This window comes from Poecilia formosa, unplaced genomic scaffold (assembly GCF_000485575.1).
Source record: "Poecilia formosa unplaced genomic scaffold, Poecilia_formosa-5.1.2 Scaffold603, whole genome shotgun sequence".
Classification (NCBI taxonomy): Eukaryota; Metazoa; Chordata; class Actinopteri; order Cyprinodontiformes; family Poeciliidae; genus Poecilia; species Poecilia formosa.
The window spans coordinates 80,299-98,120 of NW_006800542.1; the positions used below are offsets into that span (position 1 = coordinate 80,299).

At 37.4% G+C, this 17,822-nt stretch overlaps 3 protein-coding genes across 8 annotated transcripts in view; 2 read left to right on the forward strand and 1 right to left on the reverse strand.

Annotated features, from left to right (window-relative positions):
* LOC103130063 (glycerol kinase) overlaps window positions 1–4,365 on the forward strand; it is a 25,407-nt gene extending 21,042 nt beyond the window's left edge. For 2 of the 4 annotated variants that reach the window (XM_007541358.2, XM_007541359.2), the window contains 4 exons: window positions 2,161–2,304; window positions 2,391–2,477; window positions 3,153–3,239; window positions 4,091–4,365. In XM_007541358.2, coding sequence (XP_007541420.1) covers window positions 2,161–2,304; window positions 2,391–2,477; window positions 3,153–3,239; window positions 4,091–4,101 — 329 coding nt within the window. In that variant the 3' untranslated portion in view covers window positions 4,102–4,365. Of the gene's footprint in view, window positions 1–2,160; window positions 2,305–2,390; window positions 2,478–3,152; window positions 3,240–4,090 lie in introns of those variants that run through there. The other 2 variants (XM_016665639.1, XM_016665640.1) reach the window with 2 other exon arrangements.
* A 1,161-nt stretch (window positions 4,366–5,526) lies between these two features.
* On the forward strand, window positions 5,527–15,473 carry nfkbiz (nuclear factor of kappa light polypeptide gene enhancer in B-cells inhibitor, zeta). 2 transcript variants are annotated; one of them, XM_007541356.2, is made up of 12 exons: window positions 5,527–6,595; window positions 6,880–6,965; window positions 7,073–7,213; window positions 9,632–9,723; window positions 9,952–10,277; window positions 10,891–10,996; window positions 11,076–11,222; window positions 12,471–12,534; window positions 12,613–12,782; window positions 13,130–13,240; window positions 13,341–13,508; window positions 13,763–15,473. In XM_007541356.2, the coding sequence occupies exons 1-12, from the start codon at window positions 6,321–6,323 to the stop codon at window positions 13,799–13,801; spliced, it is 1,725 nt and encodes a 574-aa protein (XP_007541418.2). In that variant the 5' UTR covers window positions 5,527–6,320; the 3' UTR covers window positions 13,802–15,473. The 2 variants fall into 2 exon arrangements, with proteins under 2 accessions (XP_007541418.2, XP_007541419.1); XM_007541357.2 differs by lacking the exon at window positions 6,880–6,965 and having other exon boundaries at window positions 6,522–6,595.
* Window positions 15,458–17,232, reverse strand: jagn1b (jagunal homolog 1b). 2 transcript variants are annotated; one of them, XM_007541355.2, is made up of 5 exons: window positions 17,123–17,232; window positions 16,251–16,346; window positions 16,083–16,155; window positions 15,779–16,013; window positions 15,458–15,704 (listed from the first exon to the last, which is right to left on the reverse strand). In XM_007541355.2, the coding sequence occupies exons 2-5, from the start codon at window positions 16,337–16,339 to the stop codon at window positions 15,553–15,555; spliced, it is 549 nt and encodes a 182-aa protein (XP_007541417.1). In that variant the 5' UTR covers window positions 16,340–16,346; window positions 17,123–17,232; the 3' UTR covers window positions 15,458–15,552. The 2 variants fall into 2 exon arrangements, with proteins under 2 accessions (XP_007541417.1, XP_007541415.1); XM_007541353.2 differs by having other exon boundaries at window positions 15,458–16,013.
* Window positions 17,233–17,822: the final 590 nt, after the last annotated feature.

Sequence of the window (17,822 nt, forward strand, 5' to 3'; positions counted from 1 at the left end):
TATCCCTCTGAAAAATGAACCCATTTAAATAAAGAAATCCCTCCATAGTGATACCACGATAGAGAGCGTTCATTTTATAGCGATAACACCGGAGCTGTAACTGGTCCGGTATGAAACTGGGGTGATGGAACAACACAGCACTTTTAAATTTCAATAATCAGAAAGCAGAAATTGTTTCCGTTGTTTCAACAAGGTTTATGTCAGTCTGCCTTTTCCCCTTCGATACGCTTCCCGACCGCCCTGCACCTTAGGGGCTTAAAAAAAACGATGCGCACATTGTGCAAAACTCTGAAACAGGAGAAGCGGGACATAAAACGAAGCGACGAACTAGATGTGAATTATGGCATAAATACAGAGAATCCGACGCTGAACAGTGAAAAATCAACACATGATGTGAAACACATCACGATTAAGCGGCGCAGCAGGTGATGAGTGAAGATTACTAGTGGTGAGCGGCAATAAACGATAAAATAAATCTAGCAACAGGAAAGAAACTAAAGTGGACATAGCAATAAACCAAGAGAGGATAATTACTAATCAAAGGAAACTAAATGGAAATGAATGAAGAACAAAATGCAAGAATAAACTAAGAAACTAAAGTAAATACAGAGGAATAAACTGGTATGGCAAGACCTTTCGATCAATAACACTATTTTCAGATAAAAAGTAAAATAATATAGTTGAAGTGCCATGGGTTTGTTGAGACCACATCTAGTACTGAGAATAAATATATCTTACAGATCATAACAGTAAATAACTTATCACTTATTCATGTTTTTAATTAGATTTGATTAAGAACCAGTAAAACTATTAATCTATAAATCAATAGACAGGTCTATATAAAGATATAATCAATGTTTTTGTCTCATATTTCTATGGCATTAAAGGACCTGGAACTTTTGTTTTTCCACTGAAAGCTCTGGATTGCACACTAAATGCCATGTGGGTGAAGTTTTATGGATGATACTCTGATGTCCCATTCTCCTGAAGGCAGCACAGAGCTGCACCACCAGAAATTGACAAACACTGAAGTGAAGAAGAGCTATGATTAATGTAGTTACAGTTCTATCCATGTTTTAATGCTGCAGAGCTCAGTCGGTTTGCAAATAGATCAAAGTTTAGACTGGCATGTTGAACATCTTTTATCTGATCATTTTGTGGAATATTTAACAACTAGAAAATGGCACAAAATAAGAATATTTTTTCCACTCTGATTGGCTGCTGTTAGGCCTACCAATTTTAACTTGAATGTTCATTGCATTTTTCGTAGACGCCTGTGAATATAATTTCTATTCCCATGGCTTTGATAAAAATCAAAACATCTATAATAGTGATAGTAATATTAATGATAAATTAATGATCAGTGCAAAGTAGCCTACAAATTTATTTGGTGGGGGGCGGTGAGGGACCTGGATAAGGGCTAGGGGGCACTGGCCCAAAAAAGGTTGAGAAACACTGGTTTAGATGATTATTGGACAAGATAAAATCTGCTTCTTCAATTAACTTAAAGACTGTGACCATATTTATTAGAACCAAAAACGTATCCAGACCGTCAGGTAGATTGCAGTTTTCTGGCCGATCATCAGTCCTTATAAAGCCTGACCTGCTGATTCCGATTTTGGCCGATGGCAATTTTAAAAATGTATATTTATCTAAAATACTTCTGCATCATGAAGTGCAAAATACTCAACTAAAACGACTCGGACCGTACCTTTACCTGTTAGTTCTAAAAATCATGAAACAACGCTGGATGGACCTGGACCAACTTGGGTCTGTTATGTAAAATGCTAAAGTAAGGGTGTGATATGAAAAAGTCAAATATAAATCCATTTATGAAACATTTCTTAGATTTTTCTTTAGTAGAAAACAGAAACGAGAAACAATCTAGCAAATCAAAAGTTTTCAAATATTTATTTACTGAATTTATGAACCTTTTGGAAAACATTTGTACATGCATAGTTTTCCATAGAAAGATCTTCTTAGTTAGTAATGAATTAACAGTAATGCTGTTAGCAATTTATATTTTCCAACTCTCCAAAATGGGCAAAACAAGAAAATGTGATTTTTTATTTATTTATTTTTTTTGTATAAGATGCTTCCTGTTTGATAGAATGTGATGGTGTAATGATTGTGTGAATGTAAATGTGGTGTTGCTGGTAGTGAAGCCGTCCATGCCGGAGACCACGGCTCTGGGGGCAGCCATGGCGGCAGGCGCGGCCGAGGGCGTGAGGGTGTGGAGCCTGGAGCCAGAGGACCTGAGCACCGTCACGTCAGAGCGTTTCGACCCTCAGATCAAACTGGAAGGTAAAAAGAACCAAACCATCAGATAAATCCCACATCTGTGTGGCTGGACATGGTCAGGTTGATGCAGCTGTGATTGTGGGATGCAGAGAGCGAGTTTCGCTATGCGAGGTGGAAAGAAGCCGTGAAGAGATCCATGAACTGGGAGACCACACATACTGTGGAGACTGAGAGCCGTGAGTGCAAATATTTGTATGTTTTCAGCCAATAATTCATGTAGCTTGATGCAATTAACCAAATGTTGTTCCAGTGCTTCCACTTGCCACACCAAACTTCCCTCCCTGTATTTCCAAATTATCTGCTTAGATCATCATGTCCAGATCTGGTCATGCGGGTTGGAGACGGCTCCCTGCTCCAACATGCGTCAGTTATTAATGTGCTTCTGCTGAAGATAAGCTGTTGAACTAATTTATTCCTTCATTCCAGCTGTCAGAAACATGCAGGACGGTTTGTGCACGCTATAGGGGCTGAAGCTAACCTCTCTGCTGCTAATATGAGCCAATATGTGTTTAGTTAACTCATGAAACATTTCACCTGGTTGGAACACACAGGAAGAGCAATCTGGACTAACATCTTAGATAATTACTTCCCAATGTTTCCGTTTTGGCCTCAGACCAAAATCATCACATGAAACCAGGCAGAACCAGCTCCGACCTTAACTCTGTTAAAATCAGTGGATCCCTTTAAAGACCTGCTTTTGGACTTTAATTCTTGTTTTGAGGAAAAGCTGAAGTTGTTCCTATATAACTACCACCCTGAGGAACAAACTGCTCCAATAAACAATGAATCAGGATGTAAATATGTGTTTGCATCTGCAACCATTGACTCAGGTTCTCCCTGTTCACTTACAGGTGGAACGAGTATCTTCAGCAGCATCCCGCTGGGATTCTATATCATTGGCAGCATGCTGATGTTGGTTGGGGCAAAATACCTCACAGGTCAGTCAGTCTGTTGGAATTTGCAACTGCAACATAATAATGTGGAGACAAAGATAATAATACAAATGTAACTTTTAATTTGATTTTTTTTAAACTTTTGAATTAAATCTTAATTGTAGTGAAACAAAGAAAAGAATTGTCACTTGATATACTATTACTTAAAATTTCCAAAAAACAAAAACAAAAAACAAAACAGAAAACAAACTAAAGCATAAAAAATAAGCATTTCTTTTGACAGAGTAAAAATTGTCAATTGCATTTTTTTAACAAATAATTTAATTGTTGAAAAAAAGAAATTATCTGTTTGGTTTTTAAAAAAAGAAAAGAACAGTTCTGAACAAACTCTTCATGACTGTCTTCAGTCAGGCTTATTCAGAATCTTTGTAATACAGACTGCTGCAGAAAGAAGCTTAAATAATATGAGTTTCCCTTTTGGCTCAATGGTATTTTTTAATTAAATTGAAGAATTATTTTACTTGGGGTTATTTAAGAAAAAAAGGAACGAGTCTAAATTTCTCTTAGTTAAAAAACAACTTTTAAAAATCTCAAAATGATCAACCTGATGACAAACATCAGTTCCAAAGCAGGAAGCTGTCTTAATTTCAGATAATATCAGCTGTTCTGTGTTTCACTGAGCCAGCGTCACAGTCACACTTTAAGCCGGTTATTTTTGAGGATTAATTTGGAAAAAGATGTCAATCATTTGTCAACATTTGTCTTTTTTTTTCCATCTAAGATAATGTTTGATCACCCAACAATGCCCATTGAAGCAAAGCCAACTGTGTTCAAGCTGAAACGTGATCCCCTGTTGACTCTGAAACCTGTTCTGTCATTTCTCAACCTGATTTCAGGTCGCCTGTAGTCCCAGAAGAGGCGCACAACAGAAACCAACGCCCGGCCACCACTCCTCCTCCTTGCACTCTTTGCTCCCAAGCCATTCCAGGAGAATAAAGAATCCAGACAGCTCTGAAAAGAAAACGGTTTTTTACTCTACTTTGTATATCTGTAGCAGATTAGACCATATTGGCATGAAGAACACTAACTTAGCTAGGGGTTTTTTCTACAGTGTAAATATGAATTTTAGACTTATTTATTGTGGAAATTAATTAAAACTAATGTTCTTGAAGTATGGGGTCTAATTTGGATTGTCACGTCACTGTTCACCCTGGACATTTTGTGTTTTGCTGTTTTTTCTGTTCTGGTTCACTAGTGAGTTTTTTTAGAGCACTTTAAGTAATTCTTTAGTCTGGTACGAGCAGCGTGTCAACACGTTTAAATGTATGCAGCAAAAGGGAAGGAAGAGTTTTGATAAACTTGAGGCTTTTAGTAGAGATGAAGCTCCGTTTACGATAGACACCTCAGGAAAAAAATGAAATAAAACTCGTATTAACTCCAAAACAACAAAAACTGTCAAATAAAATCTCACAGCTGAAATGCTTCACAAGTCTGAAACCTTGAAGTGAAAATATTCAGATCAGATGCTGTGAAAACATACAATATGCAAACCCTACCCACACATCTGAACTGCAAAGCAGCAGGATAGTGTGAGAAGATGATTTATTCAGTCATTTGAATAAAAACCTACGCTTGAGGAAATATTTTACTGTAAAAACCTGGACTCAATGCTGACTGACTTCCTTTCGCTTTGGTTCAGGTTTGAGGAGTTGAACATGTCAGTATTCACATTGCCCATTCTGCTCATCATCTGTACAGATCTGTGACTATATGAAGGGCCAGTGCTTCTGCTTGGTGCCAGAACAAAGGGTTGTTTTTGTGTGTGTGTGTGTGTGTGTGTGTGTGTGTGTGTGTGTGTGTGTGTGTGTGTGTGTGTGTGTGTTTTTAAGTAATGTAAATTCACGCTGTAATTTATTAAAACTGTGAAGTCCTTTTAAATGATGAGTTTGTGGTGTTTGTTGTGATATTAGAAACTGAAAGTGTTTTTTGTGTGTGTGACAAACAAATTCACCTTTCTTTTCTTGCTGTAGTAAAAAACATAAATTAAACCCTTTTTCTCATTTTTGGGACAACAAAACACAGCGGCCCACAGCTTTTAGGGGAAAAGAGAAGCAAACATACTGTTCAAATAAGACACATGATATCCATGCACTAGTTGACTTATCCACATCTGCAGTCAGCAACACTGTATTGAACATTCAAATTGGGAAAGACAAGAAAACACCTGTTTAAATATGACGGGTGTGTCGATATTCATAAGCTACTTGACCAAACTTACTTCGATCACAGTTAGTAGATACATCAACTGCTGTTCAAAATAGGAAAGACTAGAAAACATGTCACTCAGAACGTAGATCTTTGCTGATCTGTATGTGGTAGACCTGTTACTATACAGCTGCCCACAAATGGCTATCCACTGATACATAATTCTCTAAAACGCTTATAATTTTAATACTTCAAGCACCAGATCTACCTTATTTTGCTTTAATACAAACATTTGAAACAATCTATCACTAATTGTGGGTGAATTGATCCAAAATATAGGTAAAATAAATACTGATTCGGTATTGGCATCGGATCGATACTAGTGAAGTAGAGATTTTATTTTAATTTTGTATTGTAATTTCTCAACTCCAAAAAGATTTTGTCTTCATTCTTTCAAATGTATATATTTTATTGCACTTTATTTAGGAAAAATTCACATATTTGTGTTTCAGTTTACCATGTTAAGTAATTTTTAGACACAGGCACATTTGTCAGAACTGTCACTAAGTTTTAACAAAATAATTTGAAGGAAAAAATATTAGGGACTTGATAACATATCAAGCATAAATCATTAAACATCTATATCAGCAACACTGGCCTTGTACAGTATTGGCATCAGATGGATGACAAAATATGCAGTTCTTCGGGTTTCAGCTTCCCATGATGCAAATTTTCAGCAAATTATTGTTCCACAGAAAAATCGGCAAAAAGGTGAATGCAAGAACACACAGGGGTTCTGTAAGTCACTCAACTAGACTTACTTATTACCACTGCTTAAAAAGGGGAAGACAATACTTAGGTTACCTATACCAAAAGTAAGACAAATTAGGGAGGTAAAAGAGAAATCTGTACAAAATTGCAATGTTTATTTCTATTAAAATTTTATTTTCAACCCTTCAAAAAATGTCTGAATCTCCGCATACTCCAAACATCTTAAAAACAGAGTTTTATTGTTCAGTTCAGATGAGCTCCTCCTGCATGTGGGAGGGGAAGTCCCTGCTACAGGAGGACTGGCTGGCTGGGAGGAGGAGTTTGTCCCAACAGCTCAATAAAACTTCACTTCTCACACTGTCATGTTTGAACCAGTTGGCTGTTTGTGCTGCACTGTTGATTCAGAGGGAGATTGAGCCATACAGGTAGGTTCACCGCCCTGTCTTTGCAAGCTAATACACCACAATTATTAATTTAGTTTAGAAACAATTTTCTTAAGAAAAACCCTTTAACCATAAAGTAATTTCATCTGTGTGCTTTTCAGTAACCTTGTGTGCAAACAATTCAGCCTTTTTGCATATGAAATGATCTTGAGCTTCTCTTTTGACTATCAGGAAATACTTGGAACAGTTTTTATTGGAGTTTCATATAAGTTCATAAGTATTGCTTTGTTTTATGTAAATAAAGTTTTATGGATCTGCATTTACAGCACTGACTTTACTTTACAAGATTTATCTTGCTTTAAATGTGCCACTGAGCTACTTGATCCTTCTGCCAACCAGGAAGTTGGCCCAGGTGTGTGTGCCAGGGGTTGTGTGACAGTTGTTCCTCATTTTTAATCTTGCGTTGGACCGGTGTTTATTGCCTCAGAGTTAACATTCAGGTTTGTTGTTGCCTTCCAGGTGTGGAACCAGTGGAAAACAAGAGGCGCTGCTTTTCTGACGGCATCAATAAAACTGTCAGCATGTTAGATCATGGAGGAATTAATTTGATGGCAGGTCAGGTTCTGTCAGCCTCCTTCAAATTCAGCCCCAACACTGAAGGTGCGTTCTTAGAAGCTCAAATAGGAGCTTCATGTTAAAATAAAATGTACAGTTAGAAGGCATAAGTATTTTGTATGTACTTTTAATGCCTTCTATTATTATTTTTAAAGTTGATGTGTTTAAAATTAGAAGTCCATAAATTTCTGTTTCCTTGAGATAGATAACAAAATGAGACCATGGGCGAAACTGCAGTTCAAGTAAGACAGATGAGGAATTATCTTTATAAGTTTCTTTCTGACAAGAAATAAAATGAAAAAAAAGAAAGAAATCAAACAGCTATGTTAACAATATTAGTCAAAATTGAATGTGTAACACTACAAACAAGTCTGAACTGTTAGCTTATTTAGCTAAACCTTCAGCTAAAATTGTGTAACATCTTCCAGAGCATCCCACTAAAGATTTAATTTAATTTATTTTATTTTGTCATGCTTTTCCCTTTTCTTCACTCTAACAGATTTATATTTAAATATAATACTCTATTCTTTATAAATGTTCCTCTAATAATCATATATGTTCTTAATGACATGTATATTTTTGCAGTTAAATTTAACTTTCCTGATAGTTTTGCTTCATGCTTAAGGTGGTTATGTGTTTTTTCTTTATACCAAATTCCCCGAACTTGAAAGTGCTTACATGGCAAATGGCAAACTTGTATAGGTTTTGCCTAATGCCCCTAACAACAGAGGTGTCCAAAATGCATTCATGGTCTCAGGGCTTATTTTGGCCCCCCCGAGCACACTGATAGATGCAGATGGAGACTTCCTTTTAGTTTTTAATTAAGTCAAAATTATGGCAGACATTTAAAAATTTTCATAAAACAGAAAATTTTAGGTACAAAAAAAGTAGTTGTCTGTTAATAACATGAATTTTGCAGTCTCTTTAATTTTAAGTAGATTAAACCACATCTATCCAGTGACTCTTACTCTTGTTGCTGAGAAGAGTAAAGTCCTTTTTTTTTTAGCAAACTTGATTTCATTATTTTGATGACTTAAATCATCAAAATGTCAATTTCTGCTACTAAAACATCTAAGTACTTCATTTGTCTAATTAAAATAATGAATGTTAAAAAATACTGAATGCTTAATTTATTGTTGAGCAGTTAAGTTCCAGTTCTTTAAAAAAAACAACTCATGAGTACTTCTGATTTGATGGTTTTAGTTCAGACATGTCTCTCCTACAAGTCTAAAAAAAAAACAATACAAAATCTGTAATAAATCTTGAGGTAATGGATGTTCTCATAGATCATCGTAACGTCCTTTTCATATTTATCAGATTTCTGCCACAAAGATTGCAGTCAGTAATTACTCTAAAAATATGAGCTTTAGACTTCCTTTATTTGTTAGTATTATCTATCAAACGTTTAGTGGTTAGTAAAGCAACAAGAGCAAGAAAAATACTATGTTCAGGCATGTGACATAAGATCTTGTTGCCAGACCAAATATAACAAAACACAGAGACTGCAAACTTCAGTGGCTCATGACAACTGCCTTACCTACCAAACATATAATTTGTCCAGTTAGACATATATTAAGCACATCAAAAGACAGAATCAATGCCATCTTGAGAAGCCTGTTCTCTTGTGTGCCAGTGTTGCTCATTAAAATTACAATGAGCAACACTACTTTAGCTACTTTGATCAGCTGGTCAAAGTAGCTAAAGGTCCTAGTTAGGCTGTTAAGGGTCAGGGAGATGTCAGCGATTAACTCATGTAATTATTAATCAAGCTGTTTGGGAGTAAAAGTTCAATACAGAAATTGTCGCATATTGATTGTAGGTTAATCATTTGAGACATAATCAGACATAGTCAAACTAGGTCTCCACTATTAATTAGCAAAACCATTAATTAATAAAAAGAAGATCTGACCTTGGTTAAAGGCTGTATAATATGAGGAAAACCAAAGGTCAGTAACCTCTGCTTTACATGAGTGAAACATTCCTGGTACCAACTGAAACAACAATGACAAATAGAAAGTCAAGTGAGTTACATCAGTCAGTGTGACAAATGGGAGCATTTTAAAGGCAAAGCAAAACTTTGGACCTATATAATGACTGTCATGTTGAATTATAACAGTAGGAGTCCTAATTCCTCGAGCTTCAGCCATTAAGAATGTAGAATAATAGTAATCCAAGTGTAGAACCCTGGTGAACACCATTGGGTCAGAGGAAGAATTAGTACAAAGGAAGCGTGCTGATAATTATGAATAGTTAATAACTTGTTGTGTAATTTCTATATAGAAAACAAAAAGATTAGACCACTTCCCAGATGTTTTGTGTCTGAAAAGAATCTCTGTTTTTCTGATATTGTCTTATTCGACTTATGATGGAAAATAGTATTAAATAAAAGTTTAAAATAAAATGAAAGTATCTTCATTCTTGCAACCAGTGTTTAACTGTTATACCTTATTTATTATTTTTCAGGTTGCATGATATTTGACGCTAAACCACAAGCACCCCTCCAGCATCTGCATAGGAAGACCACCGTAAAGGAGCTGCTAATAATGAGACGCCAGGTTAGTTGCATGACTTCATTATACGGCTGTCTAATCTTACTTTAGCTATAAGGAAACATTTAAGTTGCTAATGTATGAGGAAGAACAGCTGAAGGAACTAGGAACAGAGTACAATTTCTCCAGATAGTTATGCAGATTTAAAGGGTGTGTTTCTGACTGCATACTTTCTATTTCCACAGGCTCAATCTTTTATGAGTTTATGACAACTTAGGTCTGGTTTTCTTTCAGAAATGGAATTCGGAGCAGAAATGGAACTTGGAGCCTAAATTAAAGTCTCCCAAATACGAACCTATCGCCGCAGACATGAGTCCTCAAATGGCAACTTCTCCAACATCTCTCCACCTGAACTCCACCGCCTGCTTCATCCCAAATCTCCCAGAGAATGCCGTCATGGGGCTGCAGGAAATGCCTGTGCAGCTTCCTGCTCAGGAACACGATGTCCCAGCCTCTGGAGTGAAGATGACTCTGTTTCACTGGCAGATACAACAAGAGGCCAAGAAGGCTGAAGGCCTGTCTCCAGAGCAGCTCTGCATGCAGGACTCGGATGGTGACACGTATGTATAAATTATCATCAAAACAAATTAATATAACAATCTTTTGCTAAAGCTTTTTCTGTGGTTTGTGCTAAAGTTTATTGTAGAATGTATTAAATATGTTGTTGTAGCATTAGTTACTGTTCAAAGATCGCATTTATGCTTGAGAATTATTTGTTGAATCAGGAAATGCTTTTTAGAATAGCTTTCTTCAGCTGCCATAATTCATAACCAGGAACAACAATATGGATCTAGTCCAAGTCCTTATCAACCTGACACTTACAAGAGCACGGTGCTTTAAACTTGTCTCCAGACATGCCTAAAACAAATCAAACAAGAAAGAATGACAAACAGCATCAGTGGGCCTTGGCGGCTACCTTGGGGAATGCCAAACCTAACTTCCGTGTGGGTGGGACCGTCCCTTCAAATTTTACAGATTCTTTAATTGAAGCAGCCAAAATGACATTGCTACAAAAAATATCATAAACTCAAGGATGTTTTCAGATTAAATCCAAGGTTGATTGAAGGAAAATTAGGTGAAGCTGAAAACACACATTTTTTTAAATCTACTATCAAAGATGAAAGTCTGTCATCCCATGTCCTTTTGGTAAACTCTTAACTGTTTCCATTGTAGATTCCTTCACATAGCGGTGGCTCAAGGCAGGCGAGCCCTCTCTTATGTACTCGCTGCGAAAATGGCTAGGTATGGCTCCCTGGACGTGAAAGAACACAACGGGCAGGTATGGCTGCCGTCACAACGTCATTTATTCATATTCCTATCAAACGAAGCAGGGATAATGTTGTGTTCTTGTTGCTCAGACGGCTCTCCAGATCGCAGTAGCCACCAATCAACATCTGATCATTTCTGATCTTCTAAGTCACGGAGCGCAGATCAACATCAGGGACCTGTGGGGGCGCTCTCCTCTGCATGTGTGCGCAGAGAAAGGCCACTATCTCAGCCTTCAGGTAAAACGGTTCTTCTTTAGTAGTTCAATCAATTGAATAAACTGATAATTGCATTGCTTTTTAAAGAAAAATAGATTTTGACTAATCCCACTCGTTAAAATGTACCAGAAGTAAACTTGGAGATTTTATGTAGCAATCAGAAGGAATTTTCTCCACCTACATCTGCAATTATGTTTTGGCTCAAGCCAGAGACAGAGCTCTGAGACAGAGTGGAACCTTCGTGCGAAGATGGAGCCCATGGCTGTGGGACTGAATAATCAGGAAATAAGAGCACAATACACAGAAACCTGCTTGTTTTGGCTGCTGTCTCATCATGCAAATCTGAGCCGTTTACCTCTGATGACACCTGAACGCTGCATGGGCTATCACCATGACAGCAGGGCTGGGGGAATATGTAGAAATAACTCTTTTGGTGGATGTCTCTTCATGCAATGTTATTTTTTCCTTAACCTAAATGAGAAAGAGCTTTAATAGTACTATAAATTTAACAAAAGAAAACCTTAGGTGAAGGTTTGGCAGTGTACACATGTTTGAGCTAGTTAGATAAGCATTCAGTTCAGGTTGTGACACGATATTGCAGTCCAAAGTTCATGTAAACAGGCATAACAGTCCAAGTTAATGAACTCTGGATTGTAACACATTTTAGGAAATTTAACACTGAACATTCAGTCTTGTATTTAATTCAGCAGGGAAATATATCTGTTGGAACAAATAAAAATCCCAAAACTAATTCTTTAATCAATTTAAAAAGAAGAGAAATGACCAATTACCAAAACCAACAACTCACAACTTTAACAGACAGAAATGGGGCCCCTATTGCATCGTATTTATATCCCAAATTAATCAGCCAACAATTATAATTAAAACTGTAAATATTAAAAATGAAGAGCGAGAGGGATTCACCTCTTGTTTTCATGGTGTTCAATCAGATTTCCAGATGTTGTCGAGACTGGAACGTGTTGAGGACACGTCCGTCCACAGATGACTGGACTATAAACAGCCTAAACAAAGTAACATTAGATTATCTTTCGTCAGATCTGTTTGTGCAACACCTGATTTAGATCTGCATGTAACTGTTGACAAGCCGCTACAAGGAAACCCGGCTTGAGTAGAAAATGCAAAACCGTCCACAGCAGCTCTGTGACGTTGAGACGAACTCTTAGTTAATTTCTAACTGAACTCTGTGAATAAAAGACCTTTGACTGCTGATGTAAAAAAAAACAATGCTAATAAACTTCGTGTCCACAGAGCATCTGTAAAACCCTGGCAGGGCGTGGCCCATCAATAGATGTTGAAATGTTTAACTATGACGGTAAGAATATTAATCTACTGTATATTTTTAGGGCTTTGAGGTATTCTGAAATATGACTGAATCTGTCGTGTCTTGAAGGTTTAACTCCACTTCACGCCGCGGTTTTGTCTCACAACGCTGTCGTTAAGGAAGTGAGACACCTGGAAAACCCTTGTCCATTCATGATCTCAGAGCTGGCGCACAGGAGGCGCAGGTTTGTGGAGTGCGTAAGGACTTTAATGCACATGGGCGCCTCCTACGGGACAAAAGTAAGTATTGCAGATGTTGGCTGTTACACGACCCGTCAGATTTATGAGTTTTGTTTTGTCACACCTAAATTTTAATGTCTAAAGATAACTCGGAGGTCACGACTGCTGATGAGTCGTCATGGCACTGTTGAGAAATCTGTTGACTCTTCTTTGCGTTCTTGTTTTGGAATTGAAGGGTTCTGAACTATTTAAAGTAATTGTTGGGACTTTGACTAGGACCCATTTATTCTTTCTTTTAACCTTTGTGTTGTCTTGGGGGTCAAAAGGACAAAAATATTCCAGCACTCTACTGTAATGATGTAGAAACATTTTAGTAGCAGCTAAATCTACTTTCTTTATGCCTGAAGGATCTGAAAAGTGGAAGGACTTGCCTTCACATGGCTGCCGAGGAGGCAAATATTGAGCTGCTTCACCTTTTTCTTGAACAGCCAATGTCTCTTGCTGTTGTAAATGTAAAGGTAAGCATAAAGTAAAGGAATATAAAGTTCTCCAAATACCAGTCATAAAATGATGTATTTTCTTCATGTTCCTTGGTGAGAATTTTCTTCTTTGTGTCAGACTTTCAGCGGAAACACGGCTCTGCACATCGTCAGCTCTCTGCAAAATTACAGAAATCAGGTGGAGGCCGTGAAGCTGCTGATGAGGAAGGGCGCCGATTCCGGAATGAGGAATTTTGAAAATGAGCTGCCGTGTCAGCTGGTGCCTGAAGGATCGGTTGGTGAAAAGGTAAACACCTGAAAGGAAGCCCAAATCTTTCAGATTGACACCACACAAACACTCTTACAATAAAAGAAAAGGCTATTCTGTCTTATTATTTTTGTAGTTTGTAGAAATACTTTGTGTATACTAAGGACAGATAAAAAAAAGAACCCTTACAGTGATAAATGTGTGGCTTTTTCTTAGTAAATTATCCTGTAATTGTCCTGTCCTCTTCATGACTGAGACAGTAACTCTCCCATTTGTTCTCTTGTGTTTTGCAGGTGCGACAGATCCTGAAGGGAAAGTACGGTCAGGTTTAAGTAAAACTCCAGAACACTGTCAGTCAGACAGTCAGCTTTATCATATTGGAAATTTGCCCAGAAAAGGCAGATGATTGTTGTTTCAGTGAAACACTCCCATGCGTTCGTTACTATGTAATGTGTAGACCTATTGGGGGGGTCTGTACTATGAAGTGGGTTAGCTAAAGTTCATCTATGGGTGTCCAGACGTTGACTCCATTTACGGCAGTGAAACTTCTGCTGGAAATCTAAACCAGGATCCCTTTGTCATATTTAGCTCTTAGCTATAGCCACACATTGTATGAGATTGAATTTTTTGTTCTAGAGCCCAAACTTTAGTCTTTTATTAAAGGTGCACCGATTTATCGGTGACAATTTCCTTAATTTTGGAACATCGATGATCGGTCGATTTTTACATATGAAGCTGATCTTATCTACAGATCTTATCTAGCTTGGCAAAGGTCTAAGAATCAACGCCTGTCCTCTTTTGCTCTCCAGTGAGAAAGGTTTAACTGACAGACTGGCCCACCAAGTTATGTCTGCAAGTTTATAATTAACAATAGTGACCCCATTGTTACCAACTCAACAACTTTCTTGCTATACTGAGCAACACTTCAGACAAGAAAAAATACTATCAGCCAAAATCGGAGTTAACAGGTTAAGCCTTTTAAAAGATCGGTAATCGGCCAGAAAACTGCAATTGGTGCATCCCTAATTATTTTATAAATTTGCTCCTTTAGTCCGTTTTACATGCCACGACTCTAAAATCCAATACAGGACTAACAGTGGGTGGGGAGATTAATGAATGCTATCCCCTACATGTTGCTTTTTGCCCCAACATGCCATTTTATATCTACAGCAGGTCCTGCTCCAGTTTTTTTTTTTTTTTTTGGATTAAGATTTGTTAGATTGTGATCTAATTGTTAATCCCACTTTGTAGAACAGACCCTATTTATTTTTATTTTTTTTAAACATTTTGATTGTTGGGATTTTGCAGAGAACTAAAGCCAAGCTAATAACCATTTATAAAGTTATAAGTAGTAGTATAACAGTCAGAAATAAGGGAATAAAGTCATATTAGAAGAATTAAGCAATTTTGAGAACTCTTCCATGAAAAAAAGAGCTATTGAAGTTATATTCCTTTGAATTGGTTTTACAAATAAGGAACAACTTAATCTTTTAACACATTATTATCAAATGGTCAGTAACAGGACTTTGAATCAATTGTTCCCATTTCAGAGAAAGAACTACAGACTTGCCAAGCTGGTCCAGTCAGATCTTGTTAACTCTAATGAAGTCTTTTTTCTTAAAGACTTTTTTCCTCAATATATGACTTTATTCTCATAATTTAAAATGGAAAAATAAATTTTAATTTGCATAGGATTAGTATAGGATTTTGGTGGTGGGGAGTTTGTGGTTTATTTACAGGTTTGTGATATTGGTGGCGGTGTCATTTTATTATAAACTTTAGAATATTATCTGTACTTAACGTTTGTGGGTTTTGGTCAAATTTGAATCAAGTCACTGGATGTGGGAAATATGGTGGTTTTTATTTTGCAGTGAATAAGAATTGATCTTCTATGGCTGCAAGGTGATGTAAAATGCAAATAAACATTTTTCTCCCCTGTGTTTCTATCCAGTTTTACCCAAAATAACAAGACTCAAACAAAAACACTTGTTCTCAGTTTTTTTTTATCATTGAAATGACATAAAAACTAATTCAGGGAGGGGAAAGCAGTAATCAAACTGTCCAATGATTTTTATAAGCATAATTAAATCGTCAAAAATGTAGAAAATGATGCTGAACAAGAGCGTCTCAAAGTCTCAGCCAGCAGAGCTGAAGTTATTTCTTCTTCTTGTCCTGTGTGGTGGTAAACCACTGGTCCAGCAGCTTCTTGCTGTAGTAAATCTGCCAGGCGTGCACCTGCACAGAAATTATGATGACGAGGTACATCACGGACACGGCCGAAAAGCCAAAGATGAAGCGGTAAGCCTTGCCGTGCCGGTACAGCTGCTGAGCCACGGGGAACATCTCCATGCCACCGTAGATGAGCGGCGCCACGCAGAAGAGCCCGGCACTGATCATGGAGATCACCAAGTAGCTGATGTTGTTACGCGGCAATGCCAGGAAGCTGAAGACAGTGGGGACTATGCTCAGAAGGTAGGGGTACTCCCACTGATACGGAGAGGCGACTACCTTGTGAGACACCAGACTCAGCTGGCTTACAGTTACCTGGACACATCAGAACACAGTGAGAAACTGCCTGCTAGGAAAAAGGCATCCTCCGATGTTTGTTCTCACCTGAGCAGCCATCAGCACCCAGATCAGTACATGGACAATGTTCAGTTTACGGATTTCAGACTTCAAGGCAACACTGAATCAAAAAAGAAAAATACATGGCTTGGAACAAACCAAGTTAACTGTACAATAAATGAGATGGGGGAGAGGGGTTGAAGAGACTGCCCTGACCTCATCTGGTAGTGGGAAGCAACTCGCTCCCTGTGCTGGAAGTCACTGCCGTCGGTACCTGACGCTCTGGGACCGGCTCGAGAAGTCATGGTGGATCTGCAGGTAAAACAGGAAGTTAATGCACAACTAACCAAACCTCTGAGCTCCTGAAGTGAGCAATTTCTGGGAAATAACGTTTGAACAAATGAGATTCATTCAAATAAACTCATCTGCAAAAAGTTGACTAAATCTGTGGAGGTCAAAACAAATGAAGCTTCCAGCAGCAAAGTGAGCCTGTATTTAATAAGTGTTTTTGTTGTTGTTGTTGTTTGAGGCAAAAAGTAGGCCATACCATTTAGAAAAATTAAATAAATCAAGCAAAAAAGGACACACCAATCACAACGCATCAATTTGTCCTTATTTGTGAGCAATGAGAAAGTACACTTAAACCACTTTGTGTAATATCTTCCAATTCTCACTTAAAATGTGTAGCTTAAGCCACTTTGACTTGTATGTGTCACTAACCCAGGAGTTTTAACTTTTTGTTTTAATTTACGTAGATAGCTATAAGCTACAGCAGCGTTAGCCGAGCAGCTGTTTCATTCACTTTTCGGTTTTAGCATGCTGAGTTACCATGTGTATCTTTTCGACGTTGTTCCTGAAATATTAAGTTTAACATCCTCAAAAATGTTAAAAAGCGTTTCATTCCAACTTTTCTCATCAACATTATTGTAACGCTAGTTCGAATTAAAGCGTCAGTGAAAGGAATGACAGTCTTTAAACTACCGAATCTTTAGCAAGCGTTAGCGACTACAGGTCAAACACCTGCCACGTTTTAGCGCAGATGTATATCTATGCATGTATATTGAAAGTTTACCGTTACTGGCTCTTACCTTGTTGTACCTTGGTGCTTATATAAAGCATATATGTGTTTCAGACTTAACAGTTAAGGTGCAGCTAACTGACCGCAAGGTTACATGGGATGCATGACGTTTCATACATGGCACGGTTCCAATGCTCAGTGCGCACCCTACGCCCCTCTGTGAAGTGTGGATTCAGTCAAGTGCACATCCTTATGTTCGAGTGCGCAAGTTTACCAGCGTGCAAAAAATGTGAGAATTGGGACAGTACGCCTCTGTGTCGTAACTTCGACATCCAAAATGCCGGGATTGGTCACTATTTTGGCATTTGTACTGCTAAAAAGTACAACTAGAACAAAACTAATTATTTTAAATGTACACTAAAGGTATTTTTGCTTTCCTCATTGTCATTGTTGGAGATATTTGGTTGTTCAAATGTGTTTTGTTATGACTTGTTGAATACAGTAAATTATATGTAATCACACATTTTCAGTTGAGTGAAACAAACATTATTTCAACCTTTGAAAACTGATTTTATGCTATTTTCTGAGACAGAGAGCTTGCTCAATGAACTTTGCCATATTTCCAAGATGGCAAAAAATATGCATTAAAATGTTCTCATAATCAATTCAACAGTCTGCCATTTCACTAATTAGAGACAGAATTTTTTTATTCATAAAACCATCTCTTTTATGAAGCTAAAAGTTAGTTTGGTATAAAGTGGAGCTTATAT